General features: G+C 47.7%; 1 protein-coding gene across 10 annotated transcripts in view; it reads right to left on the bottom strand.

Annotated features, from left to right (window-relative positions):
• Positions 1-515: 515 nt before the first annotated feature.
• Positions 516-20,163, bottom strand: part of DOT1L (DOT1 like histone lysine methyltransferase) — a 76,652-nt gene continuing 57,004 nt past the window's right edge. For 3 of the 10 annotated variants that reach the window (XM_055804709.1, XM_055804711.1, XM_055804713.1), the window contains 8 exons: positions 19,999-20,122; positions 19,021-19,167; positions 17,552-17,678; positions 15,518-16,131; positions 14,593-14,798; positions 13,746-13,810; positions 12,290-13,258; positions 516-11,133 (listed from right to left, as the gene is read on the bottom strand). In XM_055804709.1, coding sequence (XP_055660684.1) covers positions 10,544-11,133; positions 12,290-13,258; positions 13,746-13,810; positions 14,593-14,798; positions 15,518-16,131; positions 17,552-17,678; positions 19,021-19,167; positions 19,999-20,122 — 2,842 coding nt within the window. In that variant the 3' untranslated portion in view covers positions 516-10,543. Of the gene's footprint in view, positions 11,134-12,029; positions 13,259-13,745; positions 13,811-14,592; positions 14,799-15,517; positions 16,132-17,551; positions 17,679-19,020; positions 19,168-19,998; positions 20,123-20,163 lie in introns of those variants that run through there. The other 7 variants (XM_055804710.1, XM_055804714.1, XM_055804712.1 and 4 more) reach the window with 7 other exon arrangements.

Here is a 20,163-nt window from a genome sequence, read left to right on the forward strand (position 1 = left end):
GCACCCAGCGCCATCGGTCCTATGAGGAGGAGCGGTGTGGGGAAGGCAGGCGGCTGCCCACAGCCCTGCAGTGGGATTTTATTGAGAGGCTTTTTGCTAACGGCAGTGGCTCGAGTGAGGGACGTGCTCAGGGAGAGGAGCTGCCAGAACCTGCCTAGAGCCACGCAAGCCCGCGGTGAAGCAGCACCTTCACCCTGTTTTAAGACTCTTAGGGTGAACGAGCTTGGGAAGTGTTACAGCCACCGCTTCCAAAGTTTAAACACGTCGCCTGGCTGCGTTCAGTTTTATTATACCAGTGAGGTTACTGGCAAAAAGGGTCAATGGGGAATGCCACCAGGGCTCATAAAAAGCCCAAGAATTTAACTGCCCTCAGCATTCCCAGGGCTAAAAGTGGGGAGGGGGGAGAGCAGGGGGGGGTGTCTCTCCCTGCCTGCGCCCACCGGTGCCACCAGGCAAAGCCATGCCCCAGAGCAGCTCGTTCCCATGGCAGCTGAAGCAGTGAAACGCCACAACAGTACGGTGTATTAAAATACATACACTTTAATATAAAGACAAAACTTCAAAGCATTGTTTCAATTACAAATCAAGGTAAAGACACAAGAAATTAAGTGGAAGGGAGGGGAGAAAAAACTAACTCTTACATTGTGGAGAATTAGAAAGGCAGGGTGGAAATATATATATTATACATACATATATACACACCAGAAGAATTCACGCTACTTCTATGGAAGAATGAAAGGAATGACAGGACAACTTACCAGTATAAAAAAAAAAACCAACAAAACAAAACAAAAAAACAACAAAAAAAAGATAAATTAGGGGAAGTTTGAATTTTAAATAATTCAGTTTAATAGGCTAAATTATATAAACTAATTCCTATTCACTAGGAAACATCCCATATCACTGTTCTAAGAAAATGGGTTTTTTAAAAAATCCATTGAAAAATGGATTTTTATTAGTAGTTAAAAGTTTACTAATCAATTCCTGAGCAACAGCAACCTCATAATCTACTGCTTTCCCCATCCAAGTCCCACTCAGCGAGGGCAGGCTCTCACTCCTAAGAAGTTTAAGTAGAACAGAGACCTAAGAAGTTGGGTTTTAATTTGAAATTGATCACTTCAAAGATTAATAGGTTAAAAAAGCCAAGCAGGATGGATCAACCCATTCCACCTTTTCATCATTAACTCCAGAAACAAGACCTTCCTAAAGAATAATTTGACCGCACCAGAAAAGCAACCAGATGTACCTTGAAAAAAACCAAAGGATCACAAACTTGAGAACTTCAGGGTTAGCACTGTAAAAATTTAAGATGCGATTTTGTTTTTTAAACTAGAAAACCAAAAAAACCTCTTCAGAAAGAGGGCTGCCAACAGCGAATATACTGGAGAAGTATTTCCAATTTTTTTTTGTCTCTGGTTTAAACCCTGAAGTTCACAATAATAACATCTTTTATTGCAATCAATATTCAGTCTAAATAGATATTTATATATTTATAAATGCAGAAGGATAAATAAAATATGGCACAACAACATTTTTAAAACTGGTAATCCATCTTTTAGTGAAAACCTGATAGGCAAGCTACGGAAATGTTGGAGCAAAAAAAAGGAGGGGGAAAAAAAAAAAAAAAAGTCTTAAACAGCCATAAAACTTCAAATACTTGTACACTGACTACACATCCGTGCTTCCAAAAAAAGCCAATTATTGTGATTTTTTCCTCAGTGCTGCAAAGATAGTTCACAAAAACACTGTCTAGTTTCTTCTCCCCAAACTGATTTATAAAACACGTGATTGCTGGCTTTGCAGTCCGTGGGACAACAGCCATGCCCTAACTGAAGAAACCATCATTGGGAGCTCCCACTGCTTAATTCCTCTCGACGGTTTTGGCTCAGACAAAACAACAAAAGCAGAATTTTTCAAGACAAGTCACCTGTGTTGGGCGGGGGGACTCGCGACAAGAAAAACCAACTCCCAGCCGTAACCTGCAGGTTTCCACAACCTGTATTAAAGGGCTGGTTCCAACACGGAGCTGAGGGGTTACACACAGGGCTCCGTCACCCAGAGCCACCCGGCACTGGCGAGGGCTGGACCCGGCTGGGGGAGCTGCGTGTTCCCGGTGCTCAGAGGCTGAGGAAGGGGCACGGGGAGGGCTGCGCCGGAGGGGGGTCACGAGCAGCAGCTTGGACACGAGCTCCCAGCGCTCCCCTTCCAGCAACGCAGCAAAGCCTTGAGCGGGGCAGGGACCTGACGGAGCAGCCTCCGGTGATATGGGGGGGACATCAGTGGGGCTGGATGGGGACAGTCCGCAGGGCTGGATGGACATGTGCCCTGTGCTGCAGAGCCATCCTGCTGCCTCCAGGATAGGGAACCCCTCCTGCCACCAAGCCCCTGCTGCTGGAGCATCACAAGGGCACAGGTCCCATCGGTCCTTGTGCCAGAGCCACCAACATGCCCACAGACACAGTCCCCTGCATGATCTCGGTGGAGATGGAAGCGCACACTGGCCCTGAAACCGCTCGCAGGGTCTCTGGGTCCCACAAAAAAAACATCACCTGAGTGAGAGCCAAGCCCACCCCACTGCAGATCCCAGCTCTGCCAGTGCTCTCCCCACTCAGCCTCTCCTCTGCTGGAACTCTCTTCCAAGTGGAAAAATAATGGGATGGGGGAGCAGATGCTGCTTTCTAAATACACAATCCTAGCAAGAATCAAACCGCACAGGTCCCCGGAGGTGACCCCAAGCTGCCTGTCCATGACCTCGTTACTCCAGAATAAAAGACCTTCTCCCAGAAGGGGAAGCCCAGCAGGACGGGAAGATACAGCCTCCGCAGCAGGGAAGGCTGGGATGAGACAGAACCTGATCACCACGGGAGTAAATCCAGTGTGGTGCGGAGCACCCGGCCAGCAAACGCTGTTGTAGCCCCGCTGCGTTTGTGCGCTGAATAGCAGAGCTGGCTCGCTTGCACCCATCTCCTCCCCATCACCCCACTCCCATGTATCTTCCCAGGCAAAGCAACTATTCCCAAACATCTGTACAAGGAACCACAGAACGACAGAGTAGTTTGGTCGGAAGGGGCCTTTAAAGGTCCCAGTCCAGTCCCAGAGGAGGAGGCTGAAGAAGCATCGTCAGCAGCTCTGGGAGGGAGCGCTCCCCCGGCCGGGGGGGACCGACGTGCACACAGCCACATGCCTGGCCACACTGTGCCGAGCCACGCGGCCACCCCAACCAGCCACGGTGGCCAAGCGGTACTGAAGGGATCCTCCATTCCAAAATGCTATTCAAGTCAATGGAACCATCAGGCCTGAAATCTATTGGAGCAGCAGACGGCAAATGAGGAAGTGACTTGCTCAAGTGCTGTTTGCCTAAAGAAGAAAGCTACTCAACACCTTGAGATTAAGTAACCGAGAGTGACAAACAGTTGGGTGAGTTTCAGGCTGAGAAGCGTCAAGTCCTGGGGATCTGAAAGCTTGATTCACAAAACCAGTGACTAGTAGATCCCTCAGGATCAAGTACCACAGCCTTCCTGCCTGGGGTACCTTGGCGAGTCCTGGCCGGGAGCGCAGACTCCGCAGCCCTGGCTAAGCACCAACTGTGCACTAAAAGATAAAGCGGCTGTCACCACTAGGAAGGAAGAAAATAATATGGAAGCATAAGAAAAGTATTTCTACGCTTGGTCAAGGAGACATGAGTTCCTGCTGTTAGAAGAAACTAGTCCGAGCCGGTGACTCTGCCTCCAAATGTCACGTACGGGCAGGACGCGCTGCACTCCCTGTGGCTGGCAGCTTCCCTTCACCTCTCTCCCGTTGCATCCACAACCTGAACTGAGAGAAGTGAAGACGCCTCCCATCATTAAGATTATCCAGAGTGATCCACAGCTCCTGCAAGGAAACAGCCTCTTTTGCACCAAAACAAGCGGCGACACAGGGAGAGCTCGACCTTCCCCACCACCCTGTCCACCAGCTCGCTCTCAGCAGCCCAAGCCTCTCCGTCCTCCAGCAACGCTTCCCAATTTCTCCCTCAGCTACAAAAAAAGCAGAGAAATCCGACTGCCGCGTGCCCCACACACCTCTGGCTAATGGAAGAATTAATGGAGCACTCCCAGCTCCGCAGCACGACAAGTCTCGGCAGATCAAGCCTGGCAAGCGCCAGCCGGAGGTAGCAAACCACCAAAGAAGGAAAAGCACACAAGGCTTGTTCCTCAAGGCTGACATTTAGCAGCCAGGCACAGGTTTTGCTCAGCCCAACGCTCAGGAAGTTCCTTTTTTTTTTTTGGCAACATACGTGCTACAAGATGTATTTTAGCTTCCTGATGAGCCCCTTGCTGGCAGCAGTGGTGTGGAGAAGGAACATGTGTGACAGCCATGGAACAACGGGACCCAGCAGGATGTGGTAAAGCAGAAGGAATTCCTTTTTGGAACTGGCTGTTTGGCTTTGATTACTCAGAAGTATCTCCAATTACTGAAAACAGGTTTCGGACCTCTGGCACAGTGCTCCTACAGGAGAGTCACGAGGGTCTTATTCTTGTGACCGTATGATCAGACCATAACATCTCCAAGATATTCCTTCAGCAACCCGACAGCAAGGTAAGTCTTTCCCCGTTTCACAGAGAGGAGAAACGAGCTGAACTCACCTGATCTTATGACAAAGCAATGAAAGGCCAGGGAGCAGGGAAGGCAACAAGACAAATCCCTTGGCAACCACATCTCCGGCTCAGGCAATTCTACCAAAGTGATCCCAAAGCTGCGCTCGCCCGGTTCCCAGCTCAGTGCTGCTCCCTGGAAGCATCAGCTTATCAGGCACCTTCCTGGAAGCGCATCTCGCTGGGGATGACGATGCAGTATTTAGATTAGCACCAGCAAAGCGCTGTGGTCACACCATGCATGGCAGGGTGAAGGTGCCAATGGTGCCAAGCATGGGTGGAAGACGTTGGCAAAGCAAGAGCAGCTCCAGGCTCCTGCAGCGCGGGTGGCCAAGATGGAGACATCGGGTCACTGGGAGCAATGCAGAGGTAGATGAAGGCCCGGTCCCAAGGGACCCTGGGAGGCTGAAGCAGATGCTCAGCAGGTTGGCCAGCAGCCTGAGCCCCTTTCAAGCACATCCCAGCCAGGCGTTTATTCCTGGGTCAGCACCTGTTTCCTTTGGCCTTCCCAGGTGACAGCTGGAGAGTCAGAGACTCCAAAATCCTGGGTAGCTGAAAACATCTTGAGAGCCGACATGTGCCCAGCTGCAGCCAGCGGGCTCGTGCTACCAGCCCGATGGCTGCTTGCCAGCACGTCCCGCATGGACACCAATGACTGCCGATGACCACTGCGCTCACAGGTGATGCTGAGGGACAGCGGGGGCTTTGCTTTTCCACAACACCCACCAGCGGGGAGATGACCAGCTCCTTGCCTGGGGTCTTTGCTCTGAAGGGTCACAAAACCATTTAGGTTTGCAAAGACCTCCAAGACCATGAAGTCCAACTGTAAGGCTAACAGTGCCAAGCCCAGCACCAAACCCCGTCTGACAGCTCCATCCTGCTCACCAGGCGCCAATCCCTGAAATCCTACGAAGCTTGGGACAAAGCGCGTCATTCCCACAACATGGACCGGCCATCCTCTTCAGCAGAGGAGTGCTGGGAGCCAGCTGGGTGATGGTCCTCCAGCAGGCACCGGCAAGCACGGCAGGTTCCCCAGAGCCCTGCGAGTCAGCTCCTTCCCCACCGGGCACCTTTGCTCGTGTCCTGTCAGCACCTTGCACACGAGCACAGGCAAACGTTCCCCTCACGGAACAAGTGATGGCGAGTCGTCTCACTGCAAGTCTTCTGCAATTTGGGATGAAGGGGGGCACAAGAGGTCTGAGGAGCACTGGCTCTTGGTCCCTTTTCAGAAGAGGATCTTATAAAAGCAGAGTGATTAAGAGCTTATTACTTGTATTTCCTCATCTCTCTCATCAGGGATATAAATGATAGGGGGGAGATGTAATTAAGGCTGCTGCCCCTCCAGCAATCACTCAGGCACAGCCCACCAGTTTAAAGCCTTCAAAGACCTGAGCACTCCGCCGGGTGCTGGGAAGGATGCTAAGGCAGCTCTGCAACTTCTAGTCAACCCAAGGATCTGGAAGAAGCTAGAGCTGCCCACGTCCCAGCTGCAAAACATCTGGGTTACATTGTCTTCCTGGATTCCAGGACATACACTGTGTACGGCTTCTACTAGAAGCTACTGGCTGTTCCTCAGCTGTCACCCTTGGAGCACTTTTGCCCTTTTCCAGGTTTTCATCTTGCTGTTAGTAACTCAGCAGGGCGCACCGCTGTCCTCTCCCACACACAAAGCAGAAACCAGTTCCGAAACGTCCCTCGTTTCCAGCGGCTATCAATCCCTTCCCTTTCCAGTGAACAAGGCGGCCAAGTTAGATTGTTTCTGCGCACAAGGGCTGCCTAGGGAAGACACACTTAGGAATCAACAAAATAACTGCACTTTGTCCTAAATCTCTACTAAGATCGCCAGGTACAGGGAAAAAGGCTAAACCGAAGCCTGCAGAGGGCTGCGGCACCTCGCCCGCGCCACTCTCGGGAACACGGCCAGCATGGCGCTCGCGACCATTCCTCCCGGATCCAGGCAGCAGGAGAGAGTGCCCAAGGGCAGAGGTACCTCGCCTACTTCAAACACAGAGGCAGGAGTTGAACAGCCAAGGCGTTCAGCCCAGCTTTCTGTGCCCAGGGGATGCTCCGTCAGGTGGCTGGTACAGCAGGGCTCAGCTCTGAGGCAAATGCCCGACAGCTGGAGGTGGGAGACTCCCTAGGGAGCACTAGCGACCTAGAAGGGATTCAAGGACAGTGAGTGCCCGGGCTAGCAGGCAGCCGTTTCCCAAAGCCTAACTGTGTTTTTCCTCTAGTCATCTTGCTGTTGCAATTCCCCTTCTTCTACTGTAGTTTCCTTTCCTGGTGCTTGGTCCAGTCTGAACTACAGACCAGCGTGATTTCTACTGAATGGATCATCCTTCTCCTCACTTTGTGCACTCGAATAAATAAGTTTTTACAAGTTTACTGTGCATTGTACAATCTAAAAAATAAATGAAATAAAGTATATGAAATTTATAATTTTTCATCACATCTCTATAAAATACAGCCGCTGCTCAGAGCAGCGCTTTCTGTACACAGAACACCAAGTCACAATACAATTAACTGCACCAGTTTGATAGTGTGGCAGCACGGTAAGCTAGATTGTGGTGTTTTTGTGAACTACCATTTAGACCTACTTAAAAGCAAAAAAATACAAAAGCAAAATGCACTTCGTCAACAAATGCACACGGCTAACCCATTTCTGAATCAAGTATCAAAACCCTACTAACAAAATACATTGTACTTGGAACAAAAAAAAACCAACAAGCTGAGAAAATCTGCTACCTGCACCAGTACAGACGCGCTATGTTCAGTCTTCCCAACGGTGGTAAAACGGGCCTGACCAATACCAGTGATTACACACCCTGTTCATATGCCAACGCCAGCACAAAACAAGTTACCAGACTCGCTACCAGAATTCACAGTGACTTGAGTGCCACCAGCAACTGCAAACAGCCCAGCGAAGTAGTTCAACGGGGCAGGACTTGGATTTCTTTTGTTCAGCCCGTGCCTGCGCTGGCCAAGCTCGCCTGGGCCACCCCAGGCTCTCCATCTGCCACCCCAGAGGGGAAGACTGGGTGCTCGTTCGTCACTAACGCACTGAAAAACCACCCCGTTAACAGGGTGCCCGGCTCCATTCCAATTAAAATCAAAATGAGATTTTGATCTTCAAAATAGAAGGCTGCCTTTCTCTGTAGCTCACACTGCTGCCAACCAGGCGGATTTTGGTATATGAACAGAGTAAGTTGAATAAATAAACTGCAGACCTTTCCGAGAACTGGGTTTGGCATTGGTCAACCCTCCAAATTCAGCACCAAGGATTCAAACCGGAGGCACAGTTCTGACGGGTGAAATAGCACCAAGAGGAGGCTCTTTACATCTCTGCTGGTGTGCCAGTCCTTTATTATTCAGAGAATTTAATATTAAGTTGTATTTATGATTCTAGGTGGAATAAAATAAGTCAAAATTGTTTTCACTTTAAAAAAAGATAAATACTTTATCTAAACTATCAACAATACAAACTGGAGCTTTAAGCATTTCTTTTGCCTTTTTTTTTTTCTTTTTTCTTTTTTACTCAGATTCACAGTAAATATTTTCTCTGTTGTTTAGGTCTTTTTATGTTTTTATTTTGCCCAGTAGTAAGAGAGTAGAAACCCCTGCACAGGCCAGGTGAGCACCTTTCAGTGGAAGCCGAGTGAAGTTGGTCCACGTTGTCCTTGCATAGGTCACATTGGGTTGAGGTAGAAATCCTAGTTACCTGCACAACAGGAGGAGAGGAAGAGACTCATCTAAATAAAAGACAAAAATCTGCTGTGTGTTAGACGTGTCAATCATTTCTACATTGCTCCGAGACCTCGTTAGCCAGCAAAGAAGGAGCAACTCCTGACCCAACTGCAATTAGACAGAAAGGATGCCTCCAGGAGTGACACGGGGCCCCGCGGGCTGTTGCAGGTTTTAAAGCTTTCTCTGTGTGACCACATCGGACTCTGTCCTCCTGCGACTGACCTCGGGGGCGTGGGGGGAGCATTCCCCCACTCAACACTCGGCCTTTTTCTAGCACACTCTAATCTGCTTGGAATTTTTTATTGCCCTGGAGGAGAAACATTAGGAGAAGCAAAGCAGTTTAGTTTAGCCCCCCGATTCCAGAATTCGGCTTTGGTTCACAGGGACTCTGAACACACGTATTCACACCGAAGTCAATGAAACTGCCCAAGCACTTGGCATACAGTTCAAGAGTCACAGGGCACAGGACCGCAACTACGGTATGCCTGTCACACACCAGCTCCCGGCAGCATCATTTCTGCTCATTTGCTCCACAATCCAGCTTTGTCATCCCCTTTTCTCCACACGTCACTTCTGTGCCTTGCCCACTTTGCTCAGAACCTTTTTGTGACAGGGGCCACCACACCCAAGAGCAGGGAGCGTGGCCCAATACGGCCACAGTTCCAGGTAAGGCAAGTTCAGCAGGCAGCTTTCACACTTGAGTCGCCCATGTACACAAAGCCCTGAGCCTAACCCTCCTCGCCCCTTCTCCCCCATCTGGTTTCTGTTCGGGGCCTTCCAAGCCCCTTCCGTAAGCACATCACGCTGTTGGGTCTCCACCGGCACACAGGGACCACATTGCTCCAAACTCCTCAGCATCACTTCCCCGTACAGAAGGACGGAGGTAATACTTACGTGCCTCACAAAAGCCTAATGAGGATTTGTTCGTGTCTGTGGAGCAATGTGATGATGAAGACACTATACACAATGCGCAGTCAAAAGAATCTCTCAGGTATATTGTAATTGAGTCATACGTTTTATAAGCAGCAAAGAGTATTCAACCATATATTGTATGCAGCTTTGGTATCAGTGAACAGCAACAACAGCAAAGACCTACAAGAAAAGCACGGAGCAAGCTCCGGGGCCCAACAGACTGATTGAACTTCGCAAGCACAAGTTGTTACATCAGGATGCCACAGAGTATTTTCAGGAACAACAGTACCCAACTCTGTGGTGGTACACTTTATTCTGGAGTCGCTCTGAAGACATTTCAATACCTGCTTCAGTAAGAATGGGTACAGTCTCCAGAAACCCTCCTCTCTTCTATGCCCCCAGCCTCTACGAAGCACGGACCACAGCTGGCCCTGCAGATCCCCTGTATTCTCATTCACAATCTACCCGGGAAGCCAGTGATTGCCAAGTGAGCATAAATACAGCATCTGATGAGTTTGTTACTGTTTGCCCTAGCAGGCAAGTCCGATAAAGCTGCAGTGCACAGATAAATCACACCCCTTTCTTTGCTACCTGTAGCTGTGTTTTCCATTGATGCAGGGGGCACATTAACTGCAGTGCAAGACCAGTGCATTTGCTCTCCAAGACAAAGCTGCAGCTTGTAACCTGGAGATTTTTAACTTCATGATTATTTAGAGCAGCTGTTGTCGACTGACAATAAAAACAAGACCATCGTGTTGCCACATGCAGTCACAAAGCAGCACCATCACGCGTCCTAACGCTATGCGAACATGGACTTGTGGAGATGCAACAGTCTGCGTCGGAGGGCAAGAAGAGGGGAAGGGGGAATCAAAGTAGACAACAACCACTTCCAATAAGTGTATAAAACCGTACTTAAAAATAGACATTTCCTCCCCGTTACTGATCTTCAGAAATAGACATTTTCATGAAGCAATCTCAACCTGCACATAATCCTAACGTCAGATGAGACAGACCAGAGGTATGATGGTGGGCACTCTTTGTCGAGAAATCCTGACTCCCAGAACAGAGAGCGTTAAGACTCTCCATCCTCTGCCGTCAGATTATCTGCTTCCCACATTTTAGAGTTTCACAGAGCCCATCCCCAACCTGTCTCTGAAAAGGAAGAAGCATCATTCAGCATCTTGTACAAAACTCCTCTTTTTTTTTCTCTAGCCTTACCTTACAAAATAAGAACTGTTAGCTAAGCAAGCTCTTTATCGTGGCTTAACCCCAGAAAGGTGCGAAGCATAAGGAGACTGCATGCCAAGTGTAACCCACATAGCGGACGTGCCAGCTGCGTTGGACTGCGTGATCATGGGCGCGGACTGTGCCAGCGCCAAACGGGGCAGAGGCGGGTGATGGACTGTAAAGGAGGGGCGGGAGGTTTTGTGCTGGAGAGAAGCTAGCTTAATAGACAAAGAAGCATTAGCAGACTGGACAGAAGCAGCAGAAGAGGATGGCAAAAAAGCTTCGCCGGGTGGGATGGATGGCAGGTTCTGCAGAAGCGCAGGCTCGGAGTTAGAAGCAAGTAATGGAGGAGGTGGGGGCAATGAAACGTTAGGAGGGGGCGGAGGGGAATGGAAAACAGATTGCACTGGCGCTCTGTTGAGGTGCTGAGCAGATCTAGTCTCGCTAGATGTTACTAAATTAGAGGAAGGGGGTGGGAAAGATGAGGATGAGGTGCTGGCAACAGCCTGCAGAGGGTTTAAGCTTAGCACTGTGCTGCTAGAGACAGCACTGCTGCTGAAACTGGCTCCAAATTGATGAGGAGAGGAGGCAGAAGGCACCGCATGGTTAAAAATACCTGCAAACAGGAGAGAAAAACTCAGCTTCAACAGATGGGCTTTGTACGGTCTCAAGCGACAAGAGAAACAAAACAAAAAAGCAAAAAACCAAAACAACAACAAAAAAAAAAGGAAAAAAGCAAAATTATAATAGTTACAGCCCCATACAAAAATATGCAGCATGAGAAGGCAGCAAGCAATGAGAGATAATGGTGCAGGCCAGGAGGTACAAAAGATTTCACTTACCTTTCCTACTGCCAACCTCTAAATGCCACGAGGAAAAATGGTCAGACCCAAGAACTGTCAGTTCTCTACCACAGGGGTAGACTTTTGATGAGATTACGTGGTCTCTAGAGTTGTTTATCTGAAGACTCAAACTGCTGCTCTTCCCTCCCCACCCTCCTGCTTTCCCACTTACAGGGCAGCAGAGGGGAGATTGTATTTCCAGCAAATCTATGTGCTGAGAGATGTGAGAGTTAGGATTTCCCGACATGGTGCCTGAATGATTATGGACAGGTAAGAAAAACTGCCCTGGACACTTAGTAACAGCAGGTTCAGGCTATCTTCTAGCCCTGCCAGCTTGTCTCCGGTCTGGGCCACAGAAGCCAAGGCTGTGCAGGATCCCAGAAGTGCAAGGTGCATATGGCATTGCCCCTCCTGGCAAAGAAATGCCTTTTGTGTCCATTCCGGAGCCAGAATGCTACGCAATTCCCAACACCATCTCCTCTGAAGAGGCACTGATGTTTTACTCTTCCTGGATCATGCTACATCCATTTGAGGCCTAACCTCAACCTTTACTCAAGTTGACAAGTTAGAGATCCTTAACTTGGTACCAGGACAAGTTAAATCCTTTACCTGCAGGCAGACCTAAGTTGGTTCCAACACAGCAACATCTGAACAAGCATACATTATGAAATCACAAAGTCTGGGTGTATTCTTTCATTAAGGTGATACAACAAGCTCATCTAGTAGACAAAGATCATGAGATTTCACTGTGGGGAACTGAACTCATCCTAGCATCTCCGAGAAAGAGAGAGAGAAAGAGAGAGAGGAGACTGGTTATGTGGGACAGATCTGCTTCACATCCTGCAGAAAAGCAAGGGTTTCAGCCCTGGAGAGGCAGCGTCAGACTTTCCTTTAGGCCCTGTCTTATACCAGAGAAAGAGTTCTGCCTACCTCCAACTGTTCCACCTGTAACCCCAGGAGAGAAGTTCCCCATAGTGTGAGAATTAGTCAGTCTGGTTGCAGCGGATGACACGTGGACCAGACTGGCAGCAGCTGGCATTGAATTAAATAAGGACTGCAATACTGAGGAATTTGTCACCGAGTTGAGGTTTGCTTGCAAGGCCATGGGGCCAAGGGGGAACTGCGATCCAGTGGTCAAAGTGTTTAGGAAAGGATGGTGCGTCTGAACAGAAGATGCTGGGTTGCCTGCTGAAGAAACAGCAGTAGAAAGGCTTTTACCATTCAGAAGGCCACCAGACGGAACAGCAGCAGAAATGAAAAGGTTGTGGCCATTTTTAAACTCCACATCTCGGTCCCTTCCTTTGCCGACCTTTCCGTTATGCTGCAAAGAGTTTTTTTCTGAAGATCCCCCAGTACGAATGCTTATGTCGCTGATCTCTTTGCCTTTCACCCCTGACCGATTTAAGTCTTCTTTCGTGCCGCCGAGGCCTTCGAGCTGCCTCTTGTTCAAAAAGGGATTTGTTTCCGATACCCCCACCTCTTTGCTTCGCTGTGACTGGAAACCCAGCGAGCAGTTGGAAGCCGCCACGTCCGAAGCCTTATGTGGAAGGGAAGCACCATCGATAAAGCCGTGTAAACCGATGTCAGCCGACAGCCCGCCGTTGTACGCGAACCCGTTGGCGGCGTTCGTACCAGGGCTGAGCCCATCCGCCCCCGCCGAGGGCAGGGCAATGCTTTTCCTCGCATGTGCCGTCATCTTGGCATCGATGGCAAGGCTGTCCTCGGAGGACGGCCTGAAGGCAAACAGCGAATTCTGGCTCAGAGATGAAACCGACTGCAAGGGACTGTCTGTAGTTTTGGTCAGGTTGATGTCAGAGATTGGTGAAAAAGTTGATTTCCATTTACTGCTGTTCATGTTTTCGTTGCTTTGTGCTTGTTTCCTCCCAGATAAGCTGCCACCTAGTTTGGAAGAAAATTTATAAATGTTAAAAAACAGCAGTCACTGAATCTGCGCATTAAGAACAGGGGTTTCTCTTTCAACACCCACAATTTATCAGTCTGTAATTTTGGGTTTGATCCAAAGGCAGAAATATTGGTGAAATCGCCTAGAAGTCCTTAAAATTCAGTTTACTGCTCTGAAAAAGTTTGACAATGCTGATCTACTTTTTCCTCAGTCTTTGTACTGCAGATCCCTCCCCAAACCTTGAGTGAGCAAAAAGACAGGTCAGATCTTTGGTGACCTGTGATTACAGAAAGAACTGACCCAATATTCTTAATTATTGGACACCTGTCTTAATTCTGATTATTGAAGGACCTGGCAGAAGTGCACTCTGCTCAGCAGGACAGGAGCAGAGAAAAGCCTCCTACTAACAGCTTCAGTCAGCAGCAGACACCCACTCCCCAACTCCAACCATCACAACAAATAATTAACATTCCTCACACCTACCATTTTCAACAGTCTTCTGTGGAGATTTGCTTTCCAATGATATCGTTGCAATTTTCCTCTCAATTCTAGTGGGAAAATAAAAAGGCTGTAACACTCATCGCAGATCTTTTGTTGCACATTTGCCATCACAACCTATTCTGTTCACGTCTTAACAGGTGGCTAGAGTATATTAAGGCAAATCAGCTAGACAGCTGTATGTTACTAAAGACACTTAAAAGCATTAAAAAAAAATCCACAACTTTAAGTAGAAGCTATTATGGAATTACTGCTCTTTGCCAAGATGAGCGCACGTTCAGAGGACTTTGTTGTTGTGAAAGAAAAGCAACAAGTAGGCTGTTGCTCACGTGTCTATAGTGGTTGCTGTTGCTCACGTGTCTATGGTGGTTGCTTTTCCAGCACCTTAAACAAGAAAAAAAAATTGCACCCCACAGGCAGGCAAGGGGTGGCGAGTACTCAGTTTTCACAGCAACACATCAATAGTTTGGGGCAGGAAGGGAAGAATTCTGAATCAAGATGAAACTGGGAGTGAGCGGAGACTGATTCCTAGTTAGTATTGCACACACAGTCTCAGCACTCCTACAACGCATCACCCAAAAAAAAAAAAAAAAAATCTGCACTAATTCTTTCAGAGGCCAGGCTCTGTCAGCCTTGCAAACACAGCAACACATTCAAGTACTATTTCCTAAATACCTTCTCTATTCACAATTTCAGCTGTGTAAGAGGCTTGGCATAATGGCATCGGTCCCAAGGCAAAGGGAACAAAGGCAGCTTAACACACCTCTCCAGTCTAGAGCAGCGTTATCAGCTCTCAGAAATCTCATCCTGAAACCTGTGCCTGTGTATTCACCTGCTGCTATTGTGCTCATCTTCGGATCCCTGCTCTTCATCTGATGTTAGAGGAGAGTAATGAACGCCATTGCTCTGAATGAGGGGCTTTTCCTTTTTCAGTACCGGGGGCTGGTCATTGTCCTGGTAAGGAACAGGAGAGTTCTTCAGGGAGTTTTCAGGAGAGGAAATGGCTGTTATTTCTAAAGGCTGGTTAATGTTATTGACCTGGGCAAGAAGGAAAGAAAGCAGTTACAGATGAGAGTATCCCTTTAGAAACAAGGCATCTTGTTAAGGGTATTAAAAGCAGGCTTAACCCGCTCAGCTTTAGGATATGCCCACAGCTGCTTGTTTAGCGCTGCTATTATACCGCACCATCCTGCATTACAACCTGGGGTGAAAACCTAAATATACCTTGGAAAAATACCTCATTTTCATTCTTTGATTTTACGTTTAAACGCAGAAACAAAGACATGGGATAACTGCATTTCTTTCCAAACTGCCACTGCAGGATCACATGAACACAACTTCTATAGCTGGCTTAATTATGCAAGAATGCCATATGCTTCTGGCACTCTTACGCTATTTAGTCAATCTTAGTTTAAACTATTTTCAAAATATTTAACCTACAGCCTAAAAATCAACTTCACTGGAGAAACAAGCTCTTTGTCATAAGGGAAGAGATTCTTTTTAATTTTTAATGCTCTGTCAGCAAAGAACTCTTTGAAGAGGTTCCACCTATACAGAAATAGTTCACCACCTTCCCAGCAACTCTTTCGCCTCCCAGAGGGGCCATTTTCACAAAGGGTCTTCACACCAATTGTAGCTACTAGCCCTGTAACAGCCTGCAAGTACATTAAAGAACAGAGCAGTTGAAGCTTATTTCTAATGCAAAGAGCTTTCCCAGGCCCTTCTCTCTTGCTCGAGCTCTTCATTTTTGCCCTTACCATGGAGTTGATATTGAGCGGTGAACCTGATGGTTGCGTAAAGAGTCCAGACACAGTAGGTAAGGATTTGCGTTTAGGGGAGACCCCGGAGTTCCCGCTGAGAATCCCAGTGGAGGATCTCTTCCGCCGGCCTCGCTTCTTCCCATCCTGCGCGTGTGCTTGGCCACAGTCCAGCCGAGCGCTCATGGGCAGAGGACTGTGCTTGTTGGAAGGGGATTGTTTTACATGTCCTGTATTAGGAGAGATTGTAAAGATGATTCTTCTCTTGGCCTCGTTCTCAGGATCTGAAAACGCTGCATCAGACTGAAGATCCCCCTTTGTTCCTTCGGCAAACATCTTCTGAGCATCTGCATATTGCAATACCCCTACCAGGCTCTGGGATGTGCCATTTAACCTGGGGCTTGTGGAGTGCTGGTGAGCAGGGGAGTTTTGCCCAGAGTTCCTTGACTGCATCATTAGCAAAGGATGTTGTGGAGTGGAACTCCGAGACCCTACTGAGTTAAACAGACTCCCAGAGTCGTCCAGAGCTGCCTGATCAACACTATGGTTAAGATGGGCTGGGCTGTTTGTAAGATTTCCATTGACTGCCACGGAGCCAGAAGAGTAAGAAAAACCTGTTGAAAGGGAAAGTATACATCATTGCTTCTGCTGAGTGATAGTTCACAGTGCTAGATTTCTGGGATGACTGGGAGTGGTTTCAGCTCTACCTGCGTTAGCTCAGCTGGTGGCCATGTACTGCGGAGGAAACTGCACAGCTGCTTTTTACACAGTGCAGTTGAGGACGTGGCGCTCTGTGCCCAGGGTTTCAGTGAGGAGTTAACAACTTTCACTACTCTCTTGCCAGTTCAGGAAAATGCATGTGTCATATGGAGACATTCTATGGTCTACCCAGTTTTTAAATGGAATGCCAGCTAAGTTTCTTTTGAACCATTATGCCTTTTTGAAATCAGGGCTCCTCTACTCTCGACTCCTTCCTACTGTCAAGGAAACAGATGGCCAAATTCAGTCTGTTTCCTTCCCCCAGAAAGCAGGGACTTTGCCATCCTCCTTCTCAACATCAAACAAAAGGCTGTGGCTTTGAAAGTGACAGGGGACCTTCAAAGAAACTGTGGCAGAAGAACATCACACAGGAGGAAGCTTGGAAAGGGAATCAAATCTTTGTCATGGTGCATCATCAATGGGTTTAGTGCTCTAGTATGGCTTGTCTCTGGGCTGTCTAACTGAAAGGGGTAGAAGGGAACTTGATACTGTTTATAACAAGTTCTTTTTTTTAAATACTTCATTGGTTTTACAGAAAACTGCAGCCAAGCCCTTCTTTGCAAAACAGATGCTAGGAACAACACAAGCCCCTCGAGATGGTGAACATTCAGAACAAACGCACTCTCTGATGAGGGATCAGCTGTAGAATAGCTTCTGTATGCTAAAGCCTACCTTTCCTGATCCACAACATTTCCATATCCTGAACAGCAAAAGGCCATGACTTCAACAGATGAGTTCAGAAGCAATGCCTGCACTTAAAGGTATCCCTTATCCTCTCCTGTTTGACCTTTCTTCCTACCCGGATACTTGTGCCTTTACAACTGCTCATGAGGCACCACTGTGACCCTGCATTAAGAAATTTATTTTGCTATTACAAAAATTCCACCGCCCTGTAAAATAAAACTTCTAAAGCTAGATCATCAGCGCATAGCATAGCTATGCAACACTTTGCTGGTTTGCCACATTGTCAAGGGAGGAATCTCTTCATCCACATGGAAGAATTTACAAAAGCAATTATTTATTTACACTACGAGGTGCTGCCGTTCAGGTAAAGGCACCCCAAACCAATACTTTTATGTCAGAACGCAGCCAAGCCGCAGGCACGTACTATCTCTAAGCAACATCCTCCGTGACTCTCTGCTCTTGTTACAAAAGGTACATTTATCTGGTGCCCTACTGCCCAAATGGCCTGTAGCACTCCGAAAACTCCGACGCATGCCCTGGGGGATGCTGTCACGACAAGACAGCACACCTGCGCGTAGGTGAGGCTGTTACCTGAGGTAGCCAAAGCCAGTGGCTTGTTTCCAGCAGCATTGCTTACGCCATTATGAGAGCTAGCACCAATCTGCTTTTCAAGTGTCGATGAGTCTCTACTCTGATGAACTGGGCTAGGTGTGCTTCTCTGGGGGGAGAGAAACAGGCATTTTAGTACAGGAAGCATACTCAGAAGTCACCAGGTTAAAGACAATTCACATGCGTTGGTAGATCTACCAAGGAAAGGGGCTCTACTACCTAAGTGTCCTAGATTTTGCTTGTTTTGAGAGAAATGCAGAACAGCACGTTACAGGACAAAAATAAATACCGTTATTAATTATACTGCAATAGTATCTAGCTTACAACAGATACCAGGCAGATAGAGGGAGAACAGGCTCACCGGCCCAGCAAGTTTAGACTCAGGACAGCACTGCTGTCAGAATGAGTGCCTCGGTCCACTATTTCATAGGCAGCCAGAAAGGAAACAAATGGTTGTATTGTGCCCCCAAGGCTGTGCGCATGAAATTCCCCCAAAACAACCCAAACTGTATGTGAAACACATTAGGCTATGTTCCCTGGTACACTGAGGGTACAATCAACGAGTGGTGTTTTCCTAAAGCAGGCAAAACAATCATGCAATGGCAGCCTGAATAAACGGCGTGTTGAAGGGAGAGATGCTGCCCAGAGCTAGCGTTCTCTCTCCTCCCAGGACGTACAACTTCTGCTCAGAGCTGTGCAGGCTGTAGTTCTGCTACAACTAGAAGCCTTCAGCTGGAAAAAGATAGTAGATTCCATACTATGAAACAACTCCAGCTTTCCAAATAGGGATTGTAAGGCAAGAACCTGTGGACAGGTTCTGAATTCACAGCTCTCATGGGAAAGCGGCAAATGCTTCTCAGTTCTCTAGTGTAACACTTCTGTCTGGACCAGGCTTTTTTGAACTCCTCTGCCACTGAGTGGCACGGTCTTATCAGGATTTCAAAAAGAGATGGCCCCAGAAGTTCTCCAGTTCTCTGATGCTGCAGAGCAGTCCCTTGCACATTAGGCATTACGGCCTCGAGGTGCTGTTCAAGTTCATCCTACACAGATATGTTATAAGACAAGACAATTTGGAGATCACCGAACTGAGGCAGAAGAATCTGTCTCCCAGGGTCATGCAAGAAGGCAGGGGCTAGACCAAACTGACACCTGTGAGTTTTCACTACTACAAACTCTCAGACTCTGCATCCTTTCCACCCAGACATTTAAGACTAGTAGTATCTCGAGGCATGTACTTTCCTTCCTGGCTGAAATACCACCACCCCCCAGCCACGCGAGGAAAAATCTACAGAATGACTAAGAGCCAAGAAGATGCACCCCAACAGCAGCCTCCCCCAAAGCATCAGACATTCAAGATTAGCAGCCCAGGAAGGATTCTGGTGCACAGCACCCCGTTACTGCCCGGTGTGATTTTAGTTAGGGATGGAAAGTGTTGACAATCCCTTACTCACCACCTTCTCAACACGGCTAGGTAGGACTACGCTGGCCAGAGGGATACTAACAGGGAGTTTATTGGGCTGCACTGTGCTGAGAGGAATACTGATAGGTAGGCTGGTGATAGTTTCTCCATTACTCACAGAGGTTCTCTCTCTCAAAACCTGCAAAGGTGAAACAAAGTAATGTTCTTAACCGCATGCTATTACTGACAAGACTTTTTAAACTAACAGTAACCTGCTCATCTATATTTGTTTTCCCCAACCCTTCCCCCCTGCACTTTTTTTTTTTTTTTTTTTTTTTTTTTTAAGAATTACACAATTAAGAGTGATGACTATACAGCACAGACAGGGCATGCATGGAGCAACTTTTGTTACCAGCACCAGTCTACTGGGACAACAGCATCCAACAGCATAGAAATATGTATATTAAAGCTACTGCTGGCCCCAGGCATAAGGAAAAGGATAACTTAGACAAGTCCATTTCCTAGTGTCTTTGTCAGAGCTCTGTGAAAAGCACCCATTTGAAAGAACTCATACCTGGAGGCCCTCTGTACACAAAAGATAAAGTAGCCAGAAATATTTCCATGGTAACTTCCTCTCGGAGGGCACCTCCTTGCTCTAAAATGAGCCCAATGTGATTCATGGCTGGACCAATTACGTGGACAATTTTTTGTTGTTTTTATTAACAATGGAAAAGTCTACTTTTCAGGTTCAAGCAGACACACACCAGATCAAAAAGAAGTCCTACTACATCACTGGCACTGTTCATATGCAAACCAGTAACGCAGAGGTAGGCACGTCTGTCATGAGCACAGTATTCTCTTCCTCTAGCCAGCATCTTTTTATTGTGTCACACCTACTGTATTTTCTGTTATTTTCCATGCCATGCTGAGCATAAAAAGGAGCATGCTTGCATTCCCTAGTTTGAACAACTTCTTCTTTGTTCTACCAGGTGTTAACATCTCTGCGCTTGAGCGCCAGCAAACCTCTTACCTTCTCGCCTGCAACTGGTAAGGCCGCTGGGGAAGAGGGCCGAGTTTCCTGAGGACTCAGCTTTATGCCATTTGAAATACCAGGGCTTGGATATGTAAGGCCATTCTCTTTGACGTGGTCAGCTCTGGAACAGAGACGTACGATCGTTAGAACAGAAAAGCTGAT

The sequence above is a fragment of the Falco peregrinus genome, chromosome 5, assembly GCF_023634155.1.
Source record: "Falco peregrinus isolate bFalPer1 chromosome 5, bFalPer1.pri, whole genome shotgun sequence".
NCBI classification, from domain to species: domain Eukaryota; kingdom Metazoa; phylum Chordata; class Aves; order Falconiformes; family Falconidae; genus Falco; species Falco peregrinus.